Below are 19,699 nucleotides of genomic sequence, written 5' to 3'. Positions count from 1 at the left end.
CATTAAGTTTAGACCCTGACCAGACAGGCAAAAGAGCTAAACAGGCTCAGGGAAGCATTATGGAAAATCTATGCTAATGAGAAGAATCACAGTGGATGTGTTTCTGAGGTCGCTGATGCTGGTGTGGTGACATTAGTGAAAAAATAGTAGGCCTGTGATAGTTTTGAACAGTTAGCTTACTGTTAAAACACCAATCAATCTACCATTTGAAAACAAAAACATTTTTTTTAAAACAGAGGCACATAAGAAGCTCTGGACATATACGAAAAAGCATCTTTCTAATCTGACAAATTTCAAGTAAACAGTTTAGTCAAATATGTCTCCAAAAATGTCTTAAGCTAGAGACAAAAATGGGAAATTTCTTTTCCCCAAAAGAAATTTCCAGAGAAGCTTTTCTCTCCTTCAGAGTAAGGAAAGGAAATGAAACAGTTTCAAACAGAAAAGAGGTAATACTTGGAGCAATGCTTTGTTGCTTGGTTTTCAAGTAAAATTGCTACTTAAAAGGCTAGGGCATACAATGGAATATTTTTCTTTTTAAAGGGAATTCTAGCTCTGATAGCCAGTTTCTTTACTACCATATATGGATCAGGCATTTATTATTATTATTATTATTATTATTATTATTATTATCATTCATTCATTCATTCATTCATTCATTCATTCATTCATTCATTCATTGTGGTACGCGGGCCTCTCACTGTTGTGGCCTCCCCCGTTGCGGAGCACAGGCTCCGGACGCACAAGCTCAGCGGCCATGGCTCACCGGCCCAGCCGCTCCGCGGCATGTGGGATCTTCCCAGACCAGGGCACGAACCCATGTCCCCTGCATCGGCAGGCGGACTCTCAACCACTGCGCCACCAGGGAAGCCCCATACAATGGAATATTATCCAGCCTTAAAAAAGAAGGAAATTCGGACACATGGTATATAGCATGGATGAACCCTGACGACATTACACTAAGTGAAATAAGCCAGTCACAAAAGGGCAATACTATATGATTCCTCCCATATGAGACACCCAGAGTAGTAGAAATCACAGAGACACAAAGTAGAATAGTGACTGTCGGGGGCTGGGGCAGGAGGAATGGGAAGTTGTTGGGTACAGAGTTCCAGTTTTACAAGATGAGAGGGGTTCTAGAGACAGATGGTGGTAATGGTTGCGTAACAACATGAGCATATTTAATGTCACTGAATTGTACACTGAACAATGGTTAAAATGGTAATTTTTATGTTATGTATATCTTACCACAACTTTTAAGAAGGCTTAGGGTATACTCCTCTTTCCCTACAAGCCTCTCTTTATGTAGGAATATTGACTAAAATGGCAAAAAACTGTTCACGAGGCTCTGATATCCTGCTATTTCATATTCAACCACAAAATAATCAGGGGGTGCAGAAAGCACATAATGAGGTGAGTTAGAGAACAAACCCATCTTTGTCCAGAAACTCACCTCAGTCTTACGGGAAACACTCCTTACACTTCTAGGAAAGATAACCTACTGAGTCCATAAAGACAATCTCTAAATCTGGCTAATGCTAAATAGCTCTGACTTTAATCCTGTATGACTCATTCTTTACTTTCATCAACTGTTCCACAGACTCCCAAAGAATAACACTTATTCCTTTTTTGAATCATCTGGACTTCCCAGTTTTACAGAAGAACGGAAGAGAAAACAGCATCAAAGGTTAAAGACTCAATGATATTATCTTTATATTTTATTTTTATTAGAAAGAACAAGCTCACATCACGTACTTATGCAAAACAGGGACTTCCAAAGTACACTCAGAGGTCAGGTACACATTACTTACATCTTCTAGACGTCCAGTGGAATACTTAGAAAGACGACCCCAAGGTGCTCCAAGAATGGAGATTCTCAAAAAGAGATCAAATTGAACTCAGGGTGCTTCAATGACTAGTTACTAAGACATTTAACAATGAGGGGTGAACCCAAATTGTGTGCCTTCCATAAAAATATCCTAGATGCCAACTGCTGGAATTCTCTCTCACCTCCCCCCGCTCCGAACTTGCTTTGAATCTCGAGAACAGCACTCACCACCCTCTGCCTTGTGATTATGGCTACTTACGTATGTGTCTGTTTCACTGACGGGGACCTTAAATGCTGCAGGAGGGCAAGGGCAGTGTCTTGGTAATCTCTGTATTCTTTGATGTGCCTTGCACACTAGAGGTACTAAATATTCATAATTTACTGCAGTCAACAATAAATTCAACATTCAACCAAAACATTTAGATTTATGGGGAACGTACTGTGTGCAATGCATTTTCTAGGCACGAGTGATATAACAATGGAACAAATCAACCTGTTTCCTCTTTCACGACAGCATCTGGTGGTAAGAGGGAATTAGTATTGAGTAGGAATTCCCCTCTAAGATCAGACTTACCAGCTATGTGATCCTGGGCAAGTTACTTAACCTCTCTAGACCTCAGTTTCCTTGCCTGAAATGGAGATAATAGGTACCTCATAGATTTTGCTAGGAAGATTAAATGGAAAAAATGTATACAAAGTGCCTAACCATTACTACTGTTATTGAATTTTACCGAATAAAAACAATCATCATAATGCCTCTTTATGAATCTAGTTACAAAGAATGACTGCTTCAATTACAACATCTTTTAAAAACAGCAGGTTAACTGTCAGTCCTTTGCTTGGGGACTGGAGAGCATGAAGCAACTTTTACAAGACAGTCGCACAGCAGAGACGGGCTCAGAGGAAAGTGATCATCCTGAAAAAAGATCAAGGAACAAAAGCAACAGCCATCGCCATATAGTCGCTGCTCAGGAGGCAAGGCAGACCAAACAAAGAAAAGAGGAGAAACGACAAGGCCCAGAGCCGACAACCCATAGAACTTTCAGGTCAATAAAGCTTCGGTTAAGGTGGCGCCCAACAGTGAGTGGCCGGAAGACTGTTCCAGAAGCCCCTCAAGTATGAGCCCATGCCGACTGCTTCTGGCCGCGTCCAAACTGTTATCTACTGTTAACGATGGAAAAACAACAAGGCGTGTGTCTGGGGAAAACGGCCTGTTGTCAGAGAACAGAAAACCTTTTACTGAGCATTTTGATACTCAGGAGCAAACGCACCACCACAGAAAATCACCCCACGCCATCTCTTACAAAGCTCGGAATCCATTCAATAATGGATGAAGAAATCCTAAATTGCTTGGCCAAACAGATACTCCTCCCAGGCAGTTCAGGAATCGGGGCCAAATGAGACCATAAACTCACGTGATACAGATTTCTAAAGCCACTAGTGGAAATTACTGACAGACACTTAGACGTGAAAAGCTGGATTCACAGGCCTCTACCTGGAAGGGGCCAAGACTTCCTGCCAGAGGCTGCTCTTAAAGGCTTCTTTCAATACCAGCAAGGAAGGGACAAGTGGAATTCTGTTTGGATCCTATAGGTAGTACATTAAATTCAACAAACCTTGAGGAATGCTTACTGCTACACAGCCCACAAGGCAAAACGGCTTTCCCACATTATTTTTATCTTTACGTTTTCAAGAAAGTGCCGTGTTCTCAGCTATAATATTGGAGATTTAAACGTAGTGTTGACAGGAGTCAATGCAACCACCAGATTCCAGATCTCCCAGATCCTCTAGGTATCTACAGCCTCAAAACGGAACATTCCACAGCCTTCTAAAGAAATATCCACTGAAAGTTTGTAATGACATGGGAAATTATATATAATGCTGAGTGGAAAAAAATACACAATATGTGTGTGAAAAAAATTATGCGTGTGGTATGATCTCAACCGGTTAAAAATGTATGGCAAAAGGAGTGAAAGTAAATATGAAAAAATGTCAACAGTGTAGGCCCCGGAGTGATTCAATTATAGTGCTTTTTACTTTCTTTTATATTTTTCAACTTTCCAGTGTTTCTACAAACCAGTGATTACTTTTACAATCAAAGTTTTAAGAAAATAGCACACACTAACATAGGTGGAAAGGATGGCCCACCTCTTCACATTATTAATGCCTTTCTTCAGGTCTGACTTGATTTGCAACACCTCCTAACTAGAAATCACATGCAGCTTCCATTAGCGTGTCATTATATTTCCTTTTCCAAGTCAATAGTAAGGATGTTAAGAACATCAGATGTAAAATGAGTCATGATGGTAACTCACAAGATACCACCCATATATATAGAGCATCCCCGGTCATTTATCATCACACTTTACTTACAGTTATTCATCAGTTCATATCCTCAGTGATTAAGTGGATGATATAAAGTCATTTTCAATTAATGTTGTTCCAAAGAAAGTACTGAGTCATTTTACCAAATGTTTTCAAAGTCAAAAAATATATTTCCTGCTCCTCTAATTAAACCCACGAATTCCTCTTCATACATGTGAAGGGGACTGAAAAAAGAGTTAAATTTACTTTGTAACTGTTTTATGTGAGTCCGCATTTCCCAGTATTTGAAGAAGTACTGGTTTAAGGGGTGTGACCTATCTGTGCAGGGTCCACAGGTTAACTGTTCTCAGTTTTCTACCAGTTCTCTAGTTCTTCACAAGCAAAAACTCTTTTAAACACAAACCAAAGGAATTATTACAGTTTCGCAAATGGGAGAAAAACCAAGTGTGATGAGAACCAGACCCCCCAAATTTTGAGGTCCACAATGTGAACATACTTTGATTTTGCTGCCTTTCAAAAATCAAGCCTGACATTTTTTTTTCTCATCCCCTTTGTGATGTGGGCTTTTTTTCTTCTAACATCTTTATTGGAGTATGATTGCTTTACAATGGTGTGTTAGTTTCTGCTTTATAACAAAGTGACTCAGTTATACATATACATATGCTCCCATATCTCTTCCCTCTTGCGTCTCCTTTTTTTTAAATGGGATTCAAAGGCTTCCCTGGTGGCACAGTGGTTAAGAATTGCCTGCCAATGCAGGGGACACGGGTTTGAGCCCAGGTCCGGGGAGATCCCACATACCGCGGAGTAACTAAGCCTGCTCGCCACAACTACTGAGCCTGCGCTCTAGAGCCCGCTCGTCACAACTACTGAGCCCATGTGCCACAACTACTGAAGCCCACACACCTAGAGCCTGTGCTCTGCAAAAAGAGAAGCCACCGCAGTGAGAAGCCTGTGCACCACAACAAGGAGTGGCCCTCGCTCGCTGAAACTAAGAGAAAGCCCGCGACAGCAACGAAAACCCAACACAGACAGACAGACATAAATAAATAAATAAATAAACATTTTTAATGGGATTCAAGTTTGGGGTGTGGACAGATTGAATAAGTACACTTTTAAGAGGAACCTTTTTGTAGAATAACTTCTGGTCTGTTGGAGCAAAAATTCAATTCAGTCTGTGCTTGGCTGCCATTTATATTCATTCATTCATTTATTCTAACTTTAGTTCCGTAGCAAGTGTCTGGAGGAAAAAGAGTTCTCTTAAGGCTATAAATTATCTTTAGGATGCCTGATGAGTTATAGGCAAAGCACATCTTCACCATATGAACAAGTGGTATGTCTTTCACTACTCACTTGGCATGGTCTCTCTTTCCTGTACTGAAATATTCCCCCATTCTCTTTGCCTTTCTCTGTAACATATACAAAGACTCCAAACCACACAAAATAGAGGGGAAGAAAACCCTCATTTAAAAAACAAAACACGGGCTTCCCTGGTGGAGCAGTGGTTGAGAGTCTGCCTGCCGATGCAGGGGACGTGGGTTCGTGCCCCGGTCCAGGAGGATCCTACATGCCGCGGAGCGGCTAGGCCCGTGAGCCATGGCCGCTGAGCCTGCGCGTCCGGAGCCTGTGCTCCGCAACGGGTGAGGCCACAACAGTGAGAGGCCCGCGTACCGCAAAAAAACAAAACACACGAAATCACCTATTTTAATCATGTGTTTCCTTAAATGGCACTTTTTGTGGTTATATGTTATTTTCTAAAGGCATATTTTGTTTTTTTATGGGGGCGTGGGGAAGACAATATGCACAGAAAATATTCCAATTGATGCATTTTCTGGTCTTGAGAAATCCCTTGCCCTTTTCTATTACAATGGAGAACGTTCATTTCAGTGCTCTCCACGTTTGAGTTCCCGAGCGCAGTAATTCCTCTTTGTGCCTTCCACAAAGATGCACTATAGACTCAGCACAGGGAAAATACAGATTCACAGAAGATGGTGACGAAGGAAGACAGAGACCAGTGATGGTACTTCTGGAGTTTATAACCCATTCCCTACTCCTGAGTTATTATACTTAATCTATTTCAGACAGGTGGGTTTCAGATGGCCATCTACAGGGGCTTTCAGGGAGAGATTTCCACACCCTTCCCATCACAGGACAAGGAAGAATTTATCAGTGCTCACTATTGGCTACTTCTCCCTTATTCCCAGGCTGGCACCATGTCTCAAATTAAAGGGAGCTCCCCTTTTTTCAGCCATCAATGGGACCAGAGAACGGTCAACCATCAACCCCAACATAATTCTTCATCTCCTCCTCAACTCTGTTTAGCCTTCTCTCTTTGCCACAGTGACCATCACTGTTCCACACTCCTGATCAACCACCTGAGTTCTAGTTTCTTGACCATCTTCATTCACTGCCTCTGTCATCGCCTCTTAGAGTACCCCTGCCTCTTTCTAGTCATTCAGTTTCATGACAAGACGATCAACCCATGTTAGATCTTCGTTTCACATAGAATTTCTAGACTAATGTCAGGGTTGGGCTACCCACGAACACACTGCTCTCTGGCCCCATAAAACCACTTTTAGTACTTGGAAACTGTGATGCCTCCCTGACCTGGCTATATCTCTTTTGGTTTCTCAAGACCTCTTGTCATCTCTTATTTGGACTGCTTTTCTCCTCTCCTGCCTAATGACCTATGACTGAAGGCTCTAGTCAGAAAAACCTGGAGTTGTTTGAGCTCTTAGGCAATGAATACAAAAATTACACCAAAATGTCAGAGATGCTATAACCCTTGCCTGTAAGCACAGTAAGGTCACCCATCAATTACACTCTGCTCACTGCTATACTGCAAAGCGACAATGTGACATGCATCGCTTAGACAGATTACTTCCATGCATGGGCATAGAGTTACCAGCTTTGTAATGTTTCAGCCTCTTCTGAGTCAAAAATAGCAGTATCTGTATTCACGTCACTTGAAAAAACAGGATTCTAAATTATGAACAAGTCTACTTTCTCTACTTCTAACAACACCTGAATGCAGAGGGGATACTGGGCTTTGAAGCAAAAGAAACTAAATCTAAAATTGAGACATATAAGACAGAAAACATGTCCAGCTCTCCCAATGCAGTAAATGCTAAGCACTGTACCAAGAGGACGACTTTGGACAACTCTAGGATCTTAAAGTCTTGACATTTTACATCACTACTTCTCTTATTATCAGTTTTGTTAATTGTCTAGAAAAGGTACCCAAGAAGTTTCAGAAAAGCTGTAGCGGCCATGGCTCATGGGCCTAGTGAGCTGCTCTAGTGAAGGAAAAAATGAGAAACCCAACTAAGAAATCAAAATAAAAAGAACAGGGCCTCCCTGGTGGCGCAGTGGTTAAGAGTCCGCCTGCCGATGCAGGGGATACGGGTTCGTGCCCCGGTCTGGGAGGATCCCATATGCCGCGGAGCGGCTGGGCCCGTGAGCCATGGCCGCTGGGCCTGCGCATCCGGAGCCTGTGCTCCACAACGGGAGAGGCCGCAACAGTGAGAGGCCCACATACTGCAAAAAGAAAAAAAAATAAAAAAAATAAAAAAAAATAAAAAAAATAAAAAGAACAGACTGAGCAGATGCTACCAAAACAAATGGAGCAAAACATATTAAAATCACTGGTAGGTGAAAATGCTTAGCAAGTGAAAGAAGAAAAAGAAAATGAGGCAGTAAATCCATCCTTACCACTTCTAACTTCTTCATCTTAAATGAGCAAAACAGAAATATAGCTTCTGAATGATAGAGACTCCAAATATCTGCCTTCAATTTTCCAAACATTGTCTATTTTATTCCTAAAAGTTCAAGGATGAGTTTAATTGGGGTGACACTCCTGAGTCACAGGCCATCTGTGAAATGGCTTAACGATAGCCTTTTGATGAAGAAGTGGCTTTTAAGGCAATTCTGGAAAACTCTTAATTTGTAAATTGTTCATTTTATAGCCCAAGTTGAGAGAGAGAGAAATCTCTATTAGAGGTGTCAGTAGGGGTTATTGTACTTATGCTTCCATGTGTTTCTAGAGCATTTATGGGTATACATTTATTTAGGATCTGGCCTCCAACATCAAGAGCCTGAGTTGAGAATAAGGCTGTCATCTCATAATTTTTAAATAGCCTCAGATGCCACAGAAAAATACAAAACAGGTTGCTGACTAACTGAATGATCTCTGTGATCAAAATTCTGTCAATGGAAGCAAAGACAGGCCACCATGCAAAGTAAGATGGATAGCTTGTTTTAAAGTTGCCAGCTTTCATAGAGCATTAAACTTAATCCATCCCATTGTTCTAGTTGCATAGAACATCATTTTACAACTAGTGAGAATCTCTGAGAGAAAAAGACAAGCTAGGTACTAAAGCATGATCATTTTAACGGCCACACAGGAAATTTTAAACCCTTAAATTTCAGGAGTCAAAAGCATCTGCAAACTCTAGGATTATAAATATTATGAAATAATTGTTAATACATGAACAAAAGAGGGCCACAATGAAATACTTACAGATACCTCAGCCCACCCCACTTAAGAACGTCAATTGAAGCAAATGAACATGTCGGCAAACAATGTACAAAAAGAAGGACTTTCGGGCTTCCCTGGTGGCGCAGTGGTTGAGAGCCCGCCTGCCGATGCAGGGGACACGGGTTCGTGCCCCGGTCTGGGAAGATGCCACATGCCGCGGAGCGGCTGGGCCCGTGAGCCATGGCCGCTGAGCCTGCGTGTCCGGAGCCTGTGCTCCGCAGCGGGAGAGGCCACAACAGTGAGAGGCCCGCGTACCGCAAAGAAAAAAAAAAAAAAAAAAAAGAAGGACTTTCATTTCCTGTCCCCAAGGAATTCCAGAGCAGAAGTGAGGAGAGCAAATCAATCATAAAACTGGCTTTCCCCACAACGTAAGATGAAACAAGTACTATCATTTAGAATTAAAATAGCTCAAAAGAGAAATTCACCTTTTCTCAAAACAATGGTTTTGAATCCGCTCTCCATAAACCTGTGAGGGGCTAAGTGAGACACCGCAGTCCTGTCACCCTTAAACCTCTGAAGCCAAGCAACACCAAGGCTCTCCGCTCATCTTTTCTCCAGGAGCTGCAGGAACAGGGAGAACTAGTCCTTCCTTGAAACAATTTGCAATCTCTTGGGATCATGTAACTGATCTGCTAGTTCATGGGGGTTCTCAGACAGAAGACCTCTTCCTCAACTCCTCATTCTAAGATGAGAAGAATAATATCCTTTCCTATTAGTGACAGTCAACACGAATACACGTTAAACACCAATTCCAACCACAATGAGATACCACTTCACACCCATTAGGATGGCTATTATTAAAAAAAGAAAAAAGGGACTTCCCTGGTGGTCCAGTGGTTTAAGAATCTACACTCCCAATGCAGGGGGCCCGGGTTTGATCCCTGGTCAGGGAACTAGATCCCACATGCCACAACTAAGAGTACGCATGCCACAGTTACAGATCCCACACACGGCAACGAAGATCCCACGTGCCGCAACTAAGACCTGGCTCAGGCAAATAAATAAATAAATAAATAAATAATAATTAAAAAACCAAAAAACAGAAAATCTCAAGTGTTGGCAAGCACGTGGAGAAACTGGAACTCTTGTGCATTGCTGGGGGGAATGTAAAATGGTGCAGCCACTGTGGAAAACAGCATGGCGGTTCCCCCCCAAATTAAAAAGAATTACCAAATGACCCAGTGATTCCACTCCTGGGGATATACCCCAAAAAACTGAAAGCAGGTGTTGGTATGCCAGTGTTCATTGTAGCATTATTCACAGTAGTCAAAAGGTGGAAACAACCTAAATGTCTATCAATGGAGGGATGATTTTAAAAATTGTGATATATCCACACAATGGAGTGCTATTCAGCCTTAAAAAGGAAGGAAATTGTGACACATGCTACAACACGGATGAACCTTGAAGATATTATGCTAAATGAAATAAACCACAAAAGGACAAATATTTTATGACCCCATTCTCATGAGTAGTCACATTTGGAGAGACAGAATGTACAATGGTAATTGCTAAGGGGAGGGGGAATTGGGAAGTAAACCACAAAAGGACAAATATTTTATGACCCCACTCTCATGAGTAGTCACATTTGGAGAGACAGAAAGTACAATGGTAATTGCTAAGGGGAGGGGGAATTGGGAGTTAGTATTTAATGAGTACAAAGTTTCAGTTTGGGAAGACGGAAAAGTTTTGGAGATGGATGGTGATGATGGCTGTATAATGATGAGAATGTATTTAATGCCATTGAACTGTACATTGAAAAAGGAATAAAATGGTTATCATATTATATATATTTTACCACAATAAAAAGATTCTATATTTCTACAAGAGTAGACAGAAAGCTTTTATGGGGATTTCCACTGGGAAGTAAAGCTGAGTGTGGGATTGAGAAAGTCTTAGTTTTGTTCTGCTGGAATTTTTTATCATATACTTGGGTTATTTTCATTAAAAACAAAGCCAACCAGAATTAAGTCAGCTTATAACCTGGAAGCTCCTCTTTTGAAAATTCAGCCAGAGGAAATAATCAGGGAAGGTACAATAATATATATATAAGAATGTTCTTTTTAATAGTAAAATTGTGGAAGCAACATAAATAGTTACCACACAGGGATTGGTTCAATAAATGGTGGTGCATCTTGACAATGAATGATCATACAGCTCTCTGACAGAAAAGGGGGACCCATAATATGTTAAGTTTTAAACACAGGTGACATTTAATATGACCTCATTATTGTATGAAGAGTGAGGTGTATACTGCATGCACATTCAGGCTCAGATAAAAGTCTGGAAGGATACATAGAAAATGTTGACTATGATTATTCCTGGATCAGGACAGGAATAAAGACGCAGATGTAGAGAATGGAGTTGAGGACACAGGGAGGGGGAAGGGTAAGCTGGGACGAAGTGAGAGAGTGGCATGGACATATATACACTACCAAAAGTAAAATAGATAGCTAGTGGGAAGCAGCCGCATAGCACAGGGAGATCAGCTCGGTGCTTTGTGACCACCTAGAGGGGTGGGATAGGGAGGGTGGGAGGGAGGGAGACGCAAGAGGGAGGGGATATGGGGATATATGTATACGTATAGCTGATTCACTTTGTTATACAGCAGAAACTAACACACCATTGTAAAGCAATTATACTCCAATAAAGGTGTTTAAAAAAAAAAAGGGCAGGGCTTCCCTGGTGGCGCAGTGGTTGAGAGTCCGCCTGCCGATGCAGGGGACACGGGTTTGTACCCCGGTAAGGGAAGATCCCACATGCCGTGGAGGGGCTGGGCCCGTGAGCCATAGCCGCTGAGCCTGCGCGTCCGGAGCCTGTGCTCCGCAACGGGAGAGGCCACAACAGTGAGAGGCCCAATTAGCTAAAAAAAAAAAAAAAAAAAAAAAAAAAAGGGCAATTTCTATTTATTTCTTCATATTCTTTAAGTTGGAGTTTTTATTATTATAATAATTTTTGCAAAGAGCTCCTGTAGTCAGAAGTAACAGAGCTATTTCCACTTTGAGAAACAAACAAGCAAAGGGTTTGGGGGGCACTCAGCAGTACAACGTGTAGTTTACAGGTCACTAACTTTAAGGGTTGCAGGGGCCACCCTTCCTGCCCCATTTCCAGGCCCTAGTCTGATGGAGCCAGAGAGGCCATTACCAAGACTCCCACGTTTCACAAGTTACACTCCATCAAGCTTTCACTCATTTCCCAAATAAAGAGTCACCATCTGAATTTTGCATATAAGTACTTAATTCTGAGTTTTACTTTTCAGAACTCAGATCAGTGATACCCAGCAATAATAACAATCAGCAACTTTCAGATATCTTTCAATAGGAAAATTCTCTCAAGCCACTGCAGAGGAATATATTTTTATTTTAGCCAACTGTTGCCTTCTAGGCAAGCAACAGACACCATTCAAAAAACTTTCAAGAAGTCCTCCTACTCTTAAAATAATGTGTTAAAACAATGTGTTTCCTTTCTGTCATTCTATTTTCCTTTTTTTGAAATTTTGAAAATATTATAAGTTAAAGGCAACAGAAAAAGACATAGATATATTTTACAGATACCATCAACTCTCTCCTTAAATTTTTTTTTGCAACAAGAAACAGGAATGTGGAAGACATATGACGCATTGTAAGCTTTACTTACCCTGTGGTTTATTTAGGGAATTTTATTTTGTGTTTGGAAAATGACAGACTTCTGCTTTGAGGTAGACAAATATGAACAACTCACAGAGAGAAAGCAGAGCAGCTATCACTAGCAAGCTTTTAGAAAAAGCAAATAATTTAGTGTCTCTAGTTTACTCTGTATATGAGCAAACGAATATCAATGTCCAGGACTGCAAAATTAGCCAAGTATCTTTAACTCAATAAAAAGCACTTCAACAGCACCCAGAAGTCACTACTCACAGCTTCTCCATTCGCAAGGAAAACTCGAATGTCCATGCCCCCCAAGAGTGAAATGCCCCACAGTTGGCTCACTCTGCGTGGACGTGTTCTTCTCCCCTAAGCTAACCTGAAGAGCAAGCTGGATTTGTTTACTGCACAAACATCTGTAATTGCTAAACTTCTCGGTGACATGGGGTAACAGTTACTGCTTGTGCAAACTGCCCATCCAAATTACTCGCTGCAGTATGAGCACATGAAAACCCAAGACACAGAGAAATTGGAAACATCTGTACAAATTAATGGCCGAATTAACCAAAGTGGGGGGCTGGTTAAAACAGCTAAATAGTTCCAGTGCAACATTTGACTTGAGAAAATAATCCTCCACATTATAGGTTGCTCCTTAGCCTATCCACAGCCCCCCTCCGTGGGGGGTCCTCGCTGGTAAACACTTCATTGTAACCTACCAACGCAAACCTATCACAAATCTTGTTAACAGAACAGTATAGATAAGATACAAGTTAAGAGAATTTATTCCATCTCTAAAAGAAAAAAGAAAAAAAAAGAAGAAAAAAGAAAGAGAAATACCTCTTCTCCCATCATGCAGGCAGCCTCCTCTCCAGTTTGAAAAGGTCCCAGAACTACCCTGGAAGCCTCCCACTTCCTTCCAACAGCCAAAGGCATGGAGCCTGAAGGACCCAGCCTAACCCTGAGTCATACTTGGGACCAAATGAGCAACGGGGAGAACAAAGCTCGCATTTGTTTATGGCTCAGGAAGCCAGGGCCGATTCATGGCTTGGGTGGCTTCGAGAAAAGTCCTCCTTCCTCGCCTACGTCGCCACAGGAATCTAGGCTGCCTCCTCGGACCCACAGGTGTGACTGCTCGCACAAGGAACACACTCAAGGACCGTTTATTTGGCAGAACCCAGCAAGCACTTCTGGTTTAAAAACGTCAGAGAGAAAATAAAAAGCCCACTATCTTTCAATAGATACTGTGATGGGGAGCAAGAGATGTCTAAAATATGGTTTGTATACGAAAAGCCCATCGTGAAAGTGCCTGTATTTTAAAGCAATAAAATTAGTTGTATCACACAAAAATTACTCATTAAAAAAAGAAAAAAACTGAAGAAGGAAAAGCAGCCATGCCTTTATAGAAACACTTCCCCTAGGAAAAAAATAGCAAGATTGCTGCCAGCCATGTCATCGGTAGTAACCTAACAGATCGGAATAAAGTGTTTGAATAGCAATCTTGTTTTTCGCCCACATGAGATACCATTTTAATTACCACTGTAATGAATTCAGGGCCCAGTGGTTAAGAGTTCAAAACTCTATACGCAGGGTGTCTGAGATCAAAATCCCAGCTGGGCCACTTCCTAGTTGAGTGATCTTAAGCAACTTATTTGGACTCTGTTCACCTCAGTTTCCTTATCTATAAAATGGGGATAATAGCACCAAGATACAGGGTTGTCTGGAAGATTAAGTAATATATGTAAAGTGTTTATAAAAGTGCTTGGCACACAGGAAGCAGCCTATGAGCTACTATTACAAATTCAGGACCGCTTCACAAAGCAGGATGCCACGTCAACAGTATCCTCACCTTACCACAGTTCTCATGTACAGAGACTCTGATAACCGGTTTTAGTTATTAACTATGGTTAGTTTTTAAATTAAGCTAATTAAAAAACCATTTATTCAATATTTATTAGCCACCTGCAGCGTGTAAGGGGCTTTGAATAAGATGCTGTCCCAGTCCTCAAGAAACCTGCAATCTGCTTGGATAAATAACACACAGATCTGTTTATGCGTCACGCAAGAAAACAAATGTGGGAAAAGTCACTTGGCTGAAAATGGAAAGTGTGATCCAAGTGCCAGAGAATTAGCATTTTGAATTTAGAGGACAGATAAGAAATCACCTTGTCAAAACCTAGTTAGGATGGGAGGGATGAGACAATCATCTGTGCAGAAGAATTCCAAACAATGAATGTAGATACTCTGCCCTAAAGGAGGTGAGCTTAACTCCCCACTCTTTAAGAGTGAGGCGTGTATAGTCACTTCTTCCCAAAGAGTTGATGTAGAAAAGGGGAAAAAACAGACCAGCTTTACAGTGGAGAGACCTCAGCCAGGTGACCAAGGTCAGCATCAACAGTGAGAAGTCATGTTCAGACCATGTACCCTTGATCTGATGGGATGAGAACGGCACTTCACCTCTGTGGTTCCCCCCCAAACCCATCACTTCAGTCTTATCATGAGAAAAACATCAGACAAATGTCAACTTAAGGACATCCTACAAAACTCCTCAAAATCGCCAAGGTTATCAAAAACATGGCAAGTCTGAGAAACTGTCACAGCCAAGAGGAGCCTAAGGAGACAGGGCGAGCAAATGTCATGTGGTCTCCTGGATGGGATCCTGGACAAGAAAAAGGACTTTAGGTAAAAACTAAGGAAATCTGAGTAAAGGATGGATCTTGGTTAATAATCATGTAGCAATATTGGCTCACTAATTGTGACAAATGTACCACATTCATGTAAGATATTAACAACAGAGGAAACTGGCTGTGGGGTATATGGGAACTCTGTATTATTTTCACAACTTTTCTATAAATCTAAAACTATTCTAAAATGAAAAGTTTATTAGAAAACAAATTAGGAAGATGAGCCTGCTGAATGTACATATATACATAAATAAATATATCTATGTGATTTATAGACACACATGATGATGTTCATGTGTGTATATATATATATATATATGTATGTATGTATTTAACAATGCCCTCCCAGCTTAATTTTTTTGATCTCTTTATCCTTAGCCTAGCTATGAACATAGATAGTTGAATGCTGACTCCTGGCTTTTTGCTTTCCATAACACACAAAAGAGCTTTCTTTGAAAGGAAACTTGGCTCTTCTGTCAGTTCTGCTGCCAACCCAGGCTACGGCGGCCCAACTCTAAGAGTGTGCATGAGGTGGGCCCATCTGCCCCTTTCCAAGAGCTACTAGCTACAAGAGCTCCAAGCCAATTAGTCATCAACCACAGAGCCCCAGGACTGGCAACTCTCCCAGCTACTTCCTCTCCCATCTCCAGTCCACACTGCCTGGCACCTCCCCAGTTCTCTCTCTAAAGTGCCAATCTGATCATGACACTGCCCGTTGGAACCCCTCCACCAACGTGCCAGCCCACCCAGAAGTGCAGCTTGTGAGTGGGCTGGCAGAGACCTGAGGGAAGAGGGTCAGGCTCCCCTCCAACTCCCTGCCCCCAAGTCCCCTGCAGCCCAGCCAAACCCAGCCCTCGTCCATCACCACACTCCCCCCTTGCCCATGTGCACACTGCCAGTACCATGGATCCCCAGTTATCTTTTAACACTTTGCTCAAATAACACTTTCCTTGAAAAGATCTCCCTGACACGCCATCCTCTCCTTCTAGACCTCCAGGAAAGTGAGCAGCTCCTTCCTCCCTATTCTCCTTGATGCTTTGGACAGAGCTCTGCTGGTCCTTTTCCCCGCATCATAATCACTTTTAATACATACCCAGTTCTCTCCCATGTAGGGACAATCTGAAGCGCTAAATGAGAGGTCTGTATGTGACAGCTGATCCAAGGTGTGATGTGGGAGTGGAGGTGTTAACTCCATTCCAATTAACTACACCAGACCCCCCCCCCCGCAAACAAATAACCTGCCAGGCGAAAAATGTGCACACATTATGCTAATACAGCCTCCAGACATGCTACCTAGCCAATTCCTTTCCAAATGGATTGCCATTCCTTAGCTCATTTATCTAGAAATTCCAGAGCTGCCACTGCTGGTCCATAAAATACATTCAATAAAGCTTCAGTGAATGAAGGAATGAGCCAATTAATGAACAAATGGAAGAGGAAATCTATAGCCAGACTACAAGCAGAACCCAAACAGAATGAGTCTTCCTTTATGATTGCGCTTGGATTAGGACAAAACATATTCATGCATCCAGTCACAAAATATTTCTTGAAGGCCAACTATAGTTTTTAATGATTTCCAAGGAACTGCAAATACAATGGTGAGTAACAAAGACAAGGCCCAAAATCATGGCACTTACTTTCTTTTGTTTTAAGACTTTATTTATTTTTAGAGCAGTCTTAGGTTCACAGAAAAAGAAAAAGAGGGTACAGAGATTTCCCAGATACCCTGTGCCTCCTTGCATGCTCAGCCTCCCCCGCTGTCTACATAAGAGTGGTACGTTTGTTACAGCTGATGAACCTACATTGACTCCTTATCACCCAGGGTCAGTAGTTTACCTTAGGGTTCACTCTTACGTTGTACATTGTATGAGTTTGGATAAATGTATAATGATATGTATATCATTATGGTATCATACAGAATACATACAGAGTATTTTCACTGCCCTAAAATCCTCTGCATGGCACTTACTCCCCAGTGGCCAATACTGAAGGCTTGGTGATGTCAAACAAACAGCTACCACAGACAGAGCAAAATTCATTTCTCCTTCTCTGAGTTTTAAAATTTCCATAATAAAAAGTTAAAGAAATGATCCCGGATACTGCACCGCTATTTATAGGCACTCCTTCTGTTCTCATAGCCAGAAAGGCAACAATAATAACTACTAACGTTAATCTAGTGATTATTCTACACGAGGCACTTTTACCCATTTTTTGAGTTACTTAATCCTCCTAACAACCATATGGGCCAGGTTCTCTTGTTATTCTGATTCTACAGATGGGGAATCTAAAGCATTGAGTGCTTAAGTAATTTGTCCCAGGAAGAAGCAGAGCTGGGATGTGAACCTGGGCAGTCTATCCTGCATGCTTAATAACTATATTACTAAAAACACAATTTTAAGGCCTCCTGGGAATGTGATTCTTGGTGACCATCTGGCTGCAATTAAACATTTCATAGAATATACACTACGCTGCTGGGACTTCCCTGGTGGCGCAGTGGTTAAGAATCTGCCTGCCAATTCAAGGGACACGGGCTCGAGCCCTGGCCCGGGAAGATCCCGCATGCCGCGGAGCAACTAAGCCCGTGCGCCACAACTACTGAGCCTGAGCTCTAGAGCCCACAAGCCACAACTACTGAGCCCGTGTGCAGCAACTACTGAAGCCCACGCACCTAGAGACCGTGCTCTGCAACAAGAGAAGCCACCGCAGTGAGAAGCCTGTTCACCGCAACAAAGAGTAGCCCCCGCTCGCCACAGCTAGAGAAAGCCCGCGCGCAGCAACGAAGACCCAATGCAGCCAAAAATAAATAAATAAATAAATAAATTTATTTTTAAAAAAAGAAAATAGGGCTTCCCTGGTGCCGCAGTGGTTGAGAGTCCGCCTGCCGATGCAGGGGACACGGGTTTGTGCCCCGGTCCGGGAAGATCCCACATGCCACGGAGCGGCTGGGCCCGTGAGCCATGGCCGCTGAGCCTGTACCCCGCAACGGGAGAGGCCACAGCAGTGAGAGGCCTGCGTACCGCAAAAAAAAAAAAAAGAAAATACACTATGCTGAATGTTTTAGAAGGTATATATCAAACATACATAAAACAGTAAACAGTACCTAATATGTCAAACAGTAACCCTGTATACTATTTCTGGTTCCCTTTTTCTACCCCCCCCCCCCGCCCTCTCCTCACTTTTCCTAGATAAGGAAAGATAACACATAAACCCAAGTCTGAAAATCCCAGACACTTCATTCAGCCCAGGTGACCAGTGGGCATCTCAACACCACCTGCTCTTTAAAAATCACGGGTCTTTCAACTGCTCAAGAGATGTCACAAAATCTTACCTTTCAACCACTATGAGAGACATCCAATACTATAGGTCTCAGATAGTCATGCCAAGGTTCGACCCAGTTGTGTTTCATTAGTCAAAGTATGTATCATTAGCTTCTGGGATTCCCCAGAGCTTATTTCTAGTCTTCAAAGGATTAGAGACATAAATCTCTCATTTTTAAGGAACTAAGATCATCACTTTCAATGTTCACATGTTTTAATTTTACCTCAGTATACAGCTTGACGAATTTTTACTAGTATGGATAAAAAGACTGACTGAGGTACATATGAAGATATTAGAATTCCTCTTGCTGCAATTTGGCTGATTAAAAAAATTGATTAGTAGCTCATTTATATATGATTTTAATTCTAATTCTCTGTTACAAGTAAAAGCTACAATGTTGATATTATAAAGGCATTAATTTGGATGACTGTGATTCTATAACCGAGATTCAAGATGATGAGAGCTGAAAAAGCGACTGTCACAAACACAATGTCTAGTTGTGGAACATAGTAGAAAACAGAGAAAGAAAACAGAATCATTTCAAGAGACAGAGATCAGAAGTCACTAATGGAAATCAACTACGACAGGAAGACCATGGAACTTCTTGAAGGATTTCTTTGTAGGGACTCCAATAGAGTAAACAACCAACCTGGAAAAATATCTTTTCCAATATGGCTGTTTGAAGAGCCCAGGCCCAAAAGACTGCTTTTCTCAATAATTAAGGGGGCCAAGACTAGCTGTGCCTAGGGCACTTAAGCATGGAATAAGCTGGCACCCGAAAGCCAGGATTATTCTACATAAGGACATATCAGCTTAGGTAGGTCCTGGGACTCACCTGAGCATCTGGAATTTACCCACCCATGTGTAATACCTGACACTCCTTTCCCGGAGTATTTGGCCAGGAGTGATTATCTGAGTGACTCATGAAAAGGGAAGGAGTTCAGAAAAAGGGTGAGGCCAGGCTGGGATTGCAGGGAAGCAGCCTGATGAGGAAGTTCTCTCTCAGGTCCACAGCTGGGAGACAAGGTATAAGCCATATTCATGAGAATAAGGTCCTGTCTGGGTTGCCTTCTTACAGTCTCCCAACCCAATCTCTAGGTGGATGACTCCAAAACCTACATCTACAGTTCTCTCCCCATCACCAGACTTATTTATCCAACTGCTTGCTGGATGCCTCCACCTGATGGTTCCACAAGGACCTGAAAATCCAGCTAGTCTAAGACTGAGCCCATGACCTTCCTCCCCAGATACCTTTCTCCTCCAGTGTTCTCTAATCAGGGAATGATACTGCCATCCACCCAGCTGCTGAAGCCAGTTGCCCAAGGCATCCTCTTCAAGTCTTTCCTCTCCTTTATCTCCCACATACTATCAAACTTCTTGATTCTATCTCCAA

At 42.0% G+C, this 19,699-nt stretch overlaps 1 protein-coding gene across 4 annotated transcripts in view; it reads right to left on the bottom strand.

Annotated features, from left to right (window-relative positions):
* The window catches only part of SH3KBP1 (SH3 domain containing kinase binding protein 1), a 346,074-nt gene that overhangs the window by 117,117 nt on the left and 209,258 nt on the right, over nt 1-19,699 (bottom strand). The window contains exon 1 of one of the 4 annotated variants that reach the window (XM_060086466.1): nt 13,145-13,253. The exons of the other annotated variants lie outside the window; for them this stretch is intronic. Coding sequence (XP_059942449.1) covers nt 13,145-13,240 — 96 coding nt within the window. The 5' untranslated portion in view covers nt 13,241-13,253. Of the gene's footprint in view, nt 1-13,144; nt 13,254-19,699 lie in introns of those variants that run through there. 4 annotated transcript variants of the gene reach the window in all.

This window comes from Mesoplodon densirostris, chromosome X (assembly GCF_025265405.1).
Source record: "Mesoplodon densirostris isolate mMesDen1 chromosome X, mMesDen1 primary haplotype, whole genome shotgun sequence".
Taxonomy (NCBI): Eukaryota; Metazoa; Chordata; class Mammalia; order Artiodactyla; family Ziphiidae; genus Mesoplodon; species Mesoplodon densirostris.
The sequence above is the reverse complement of the archived record's forward strand: the minus strand, read 5'-3'. Positions and strand labels throughout refer to the sequence as shown.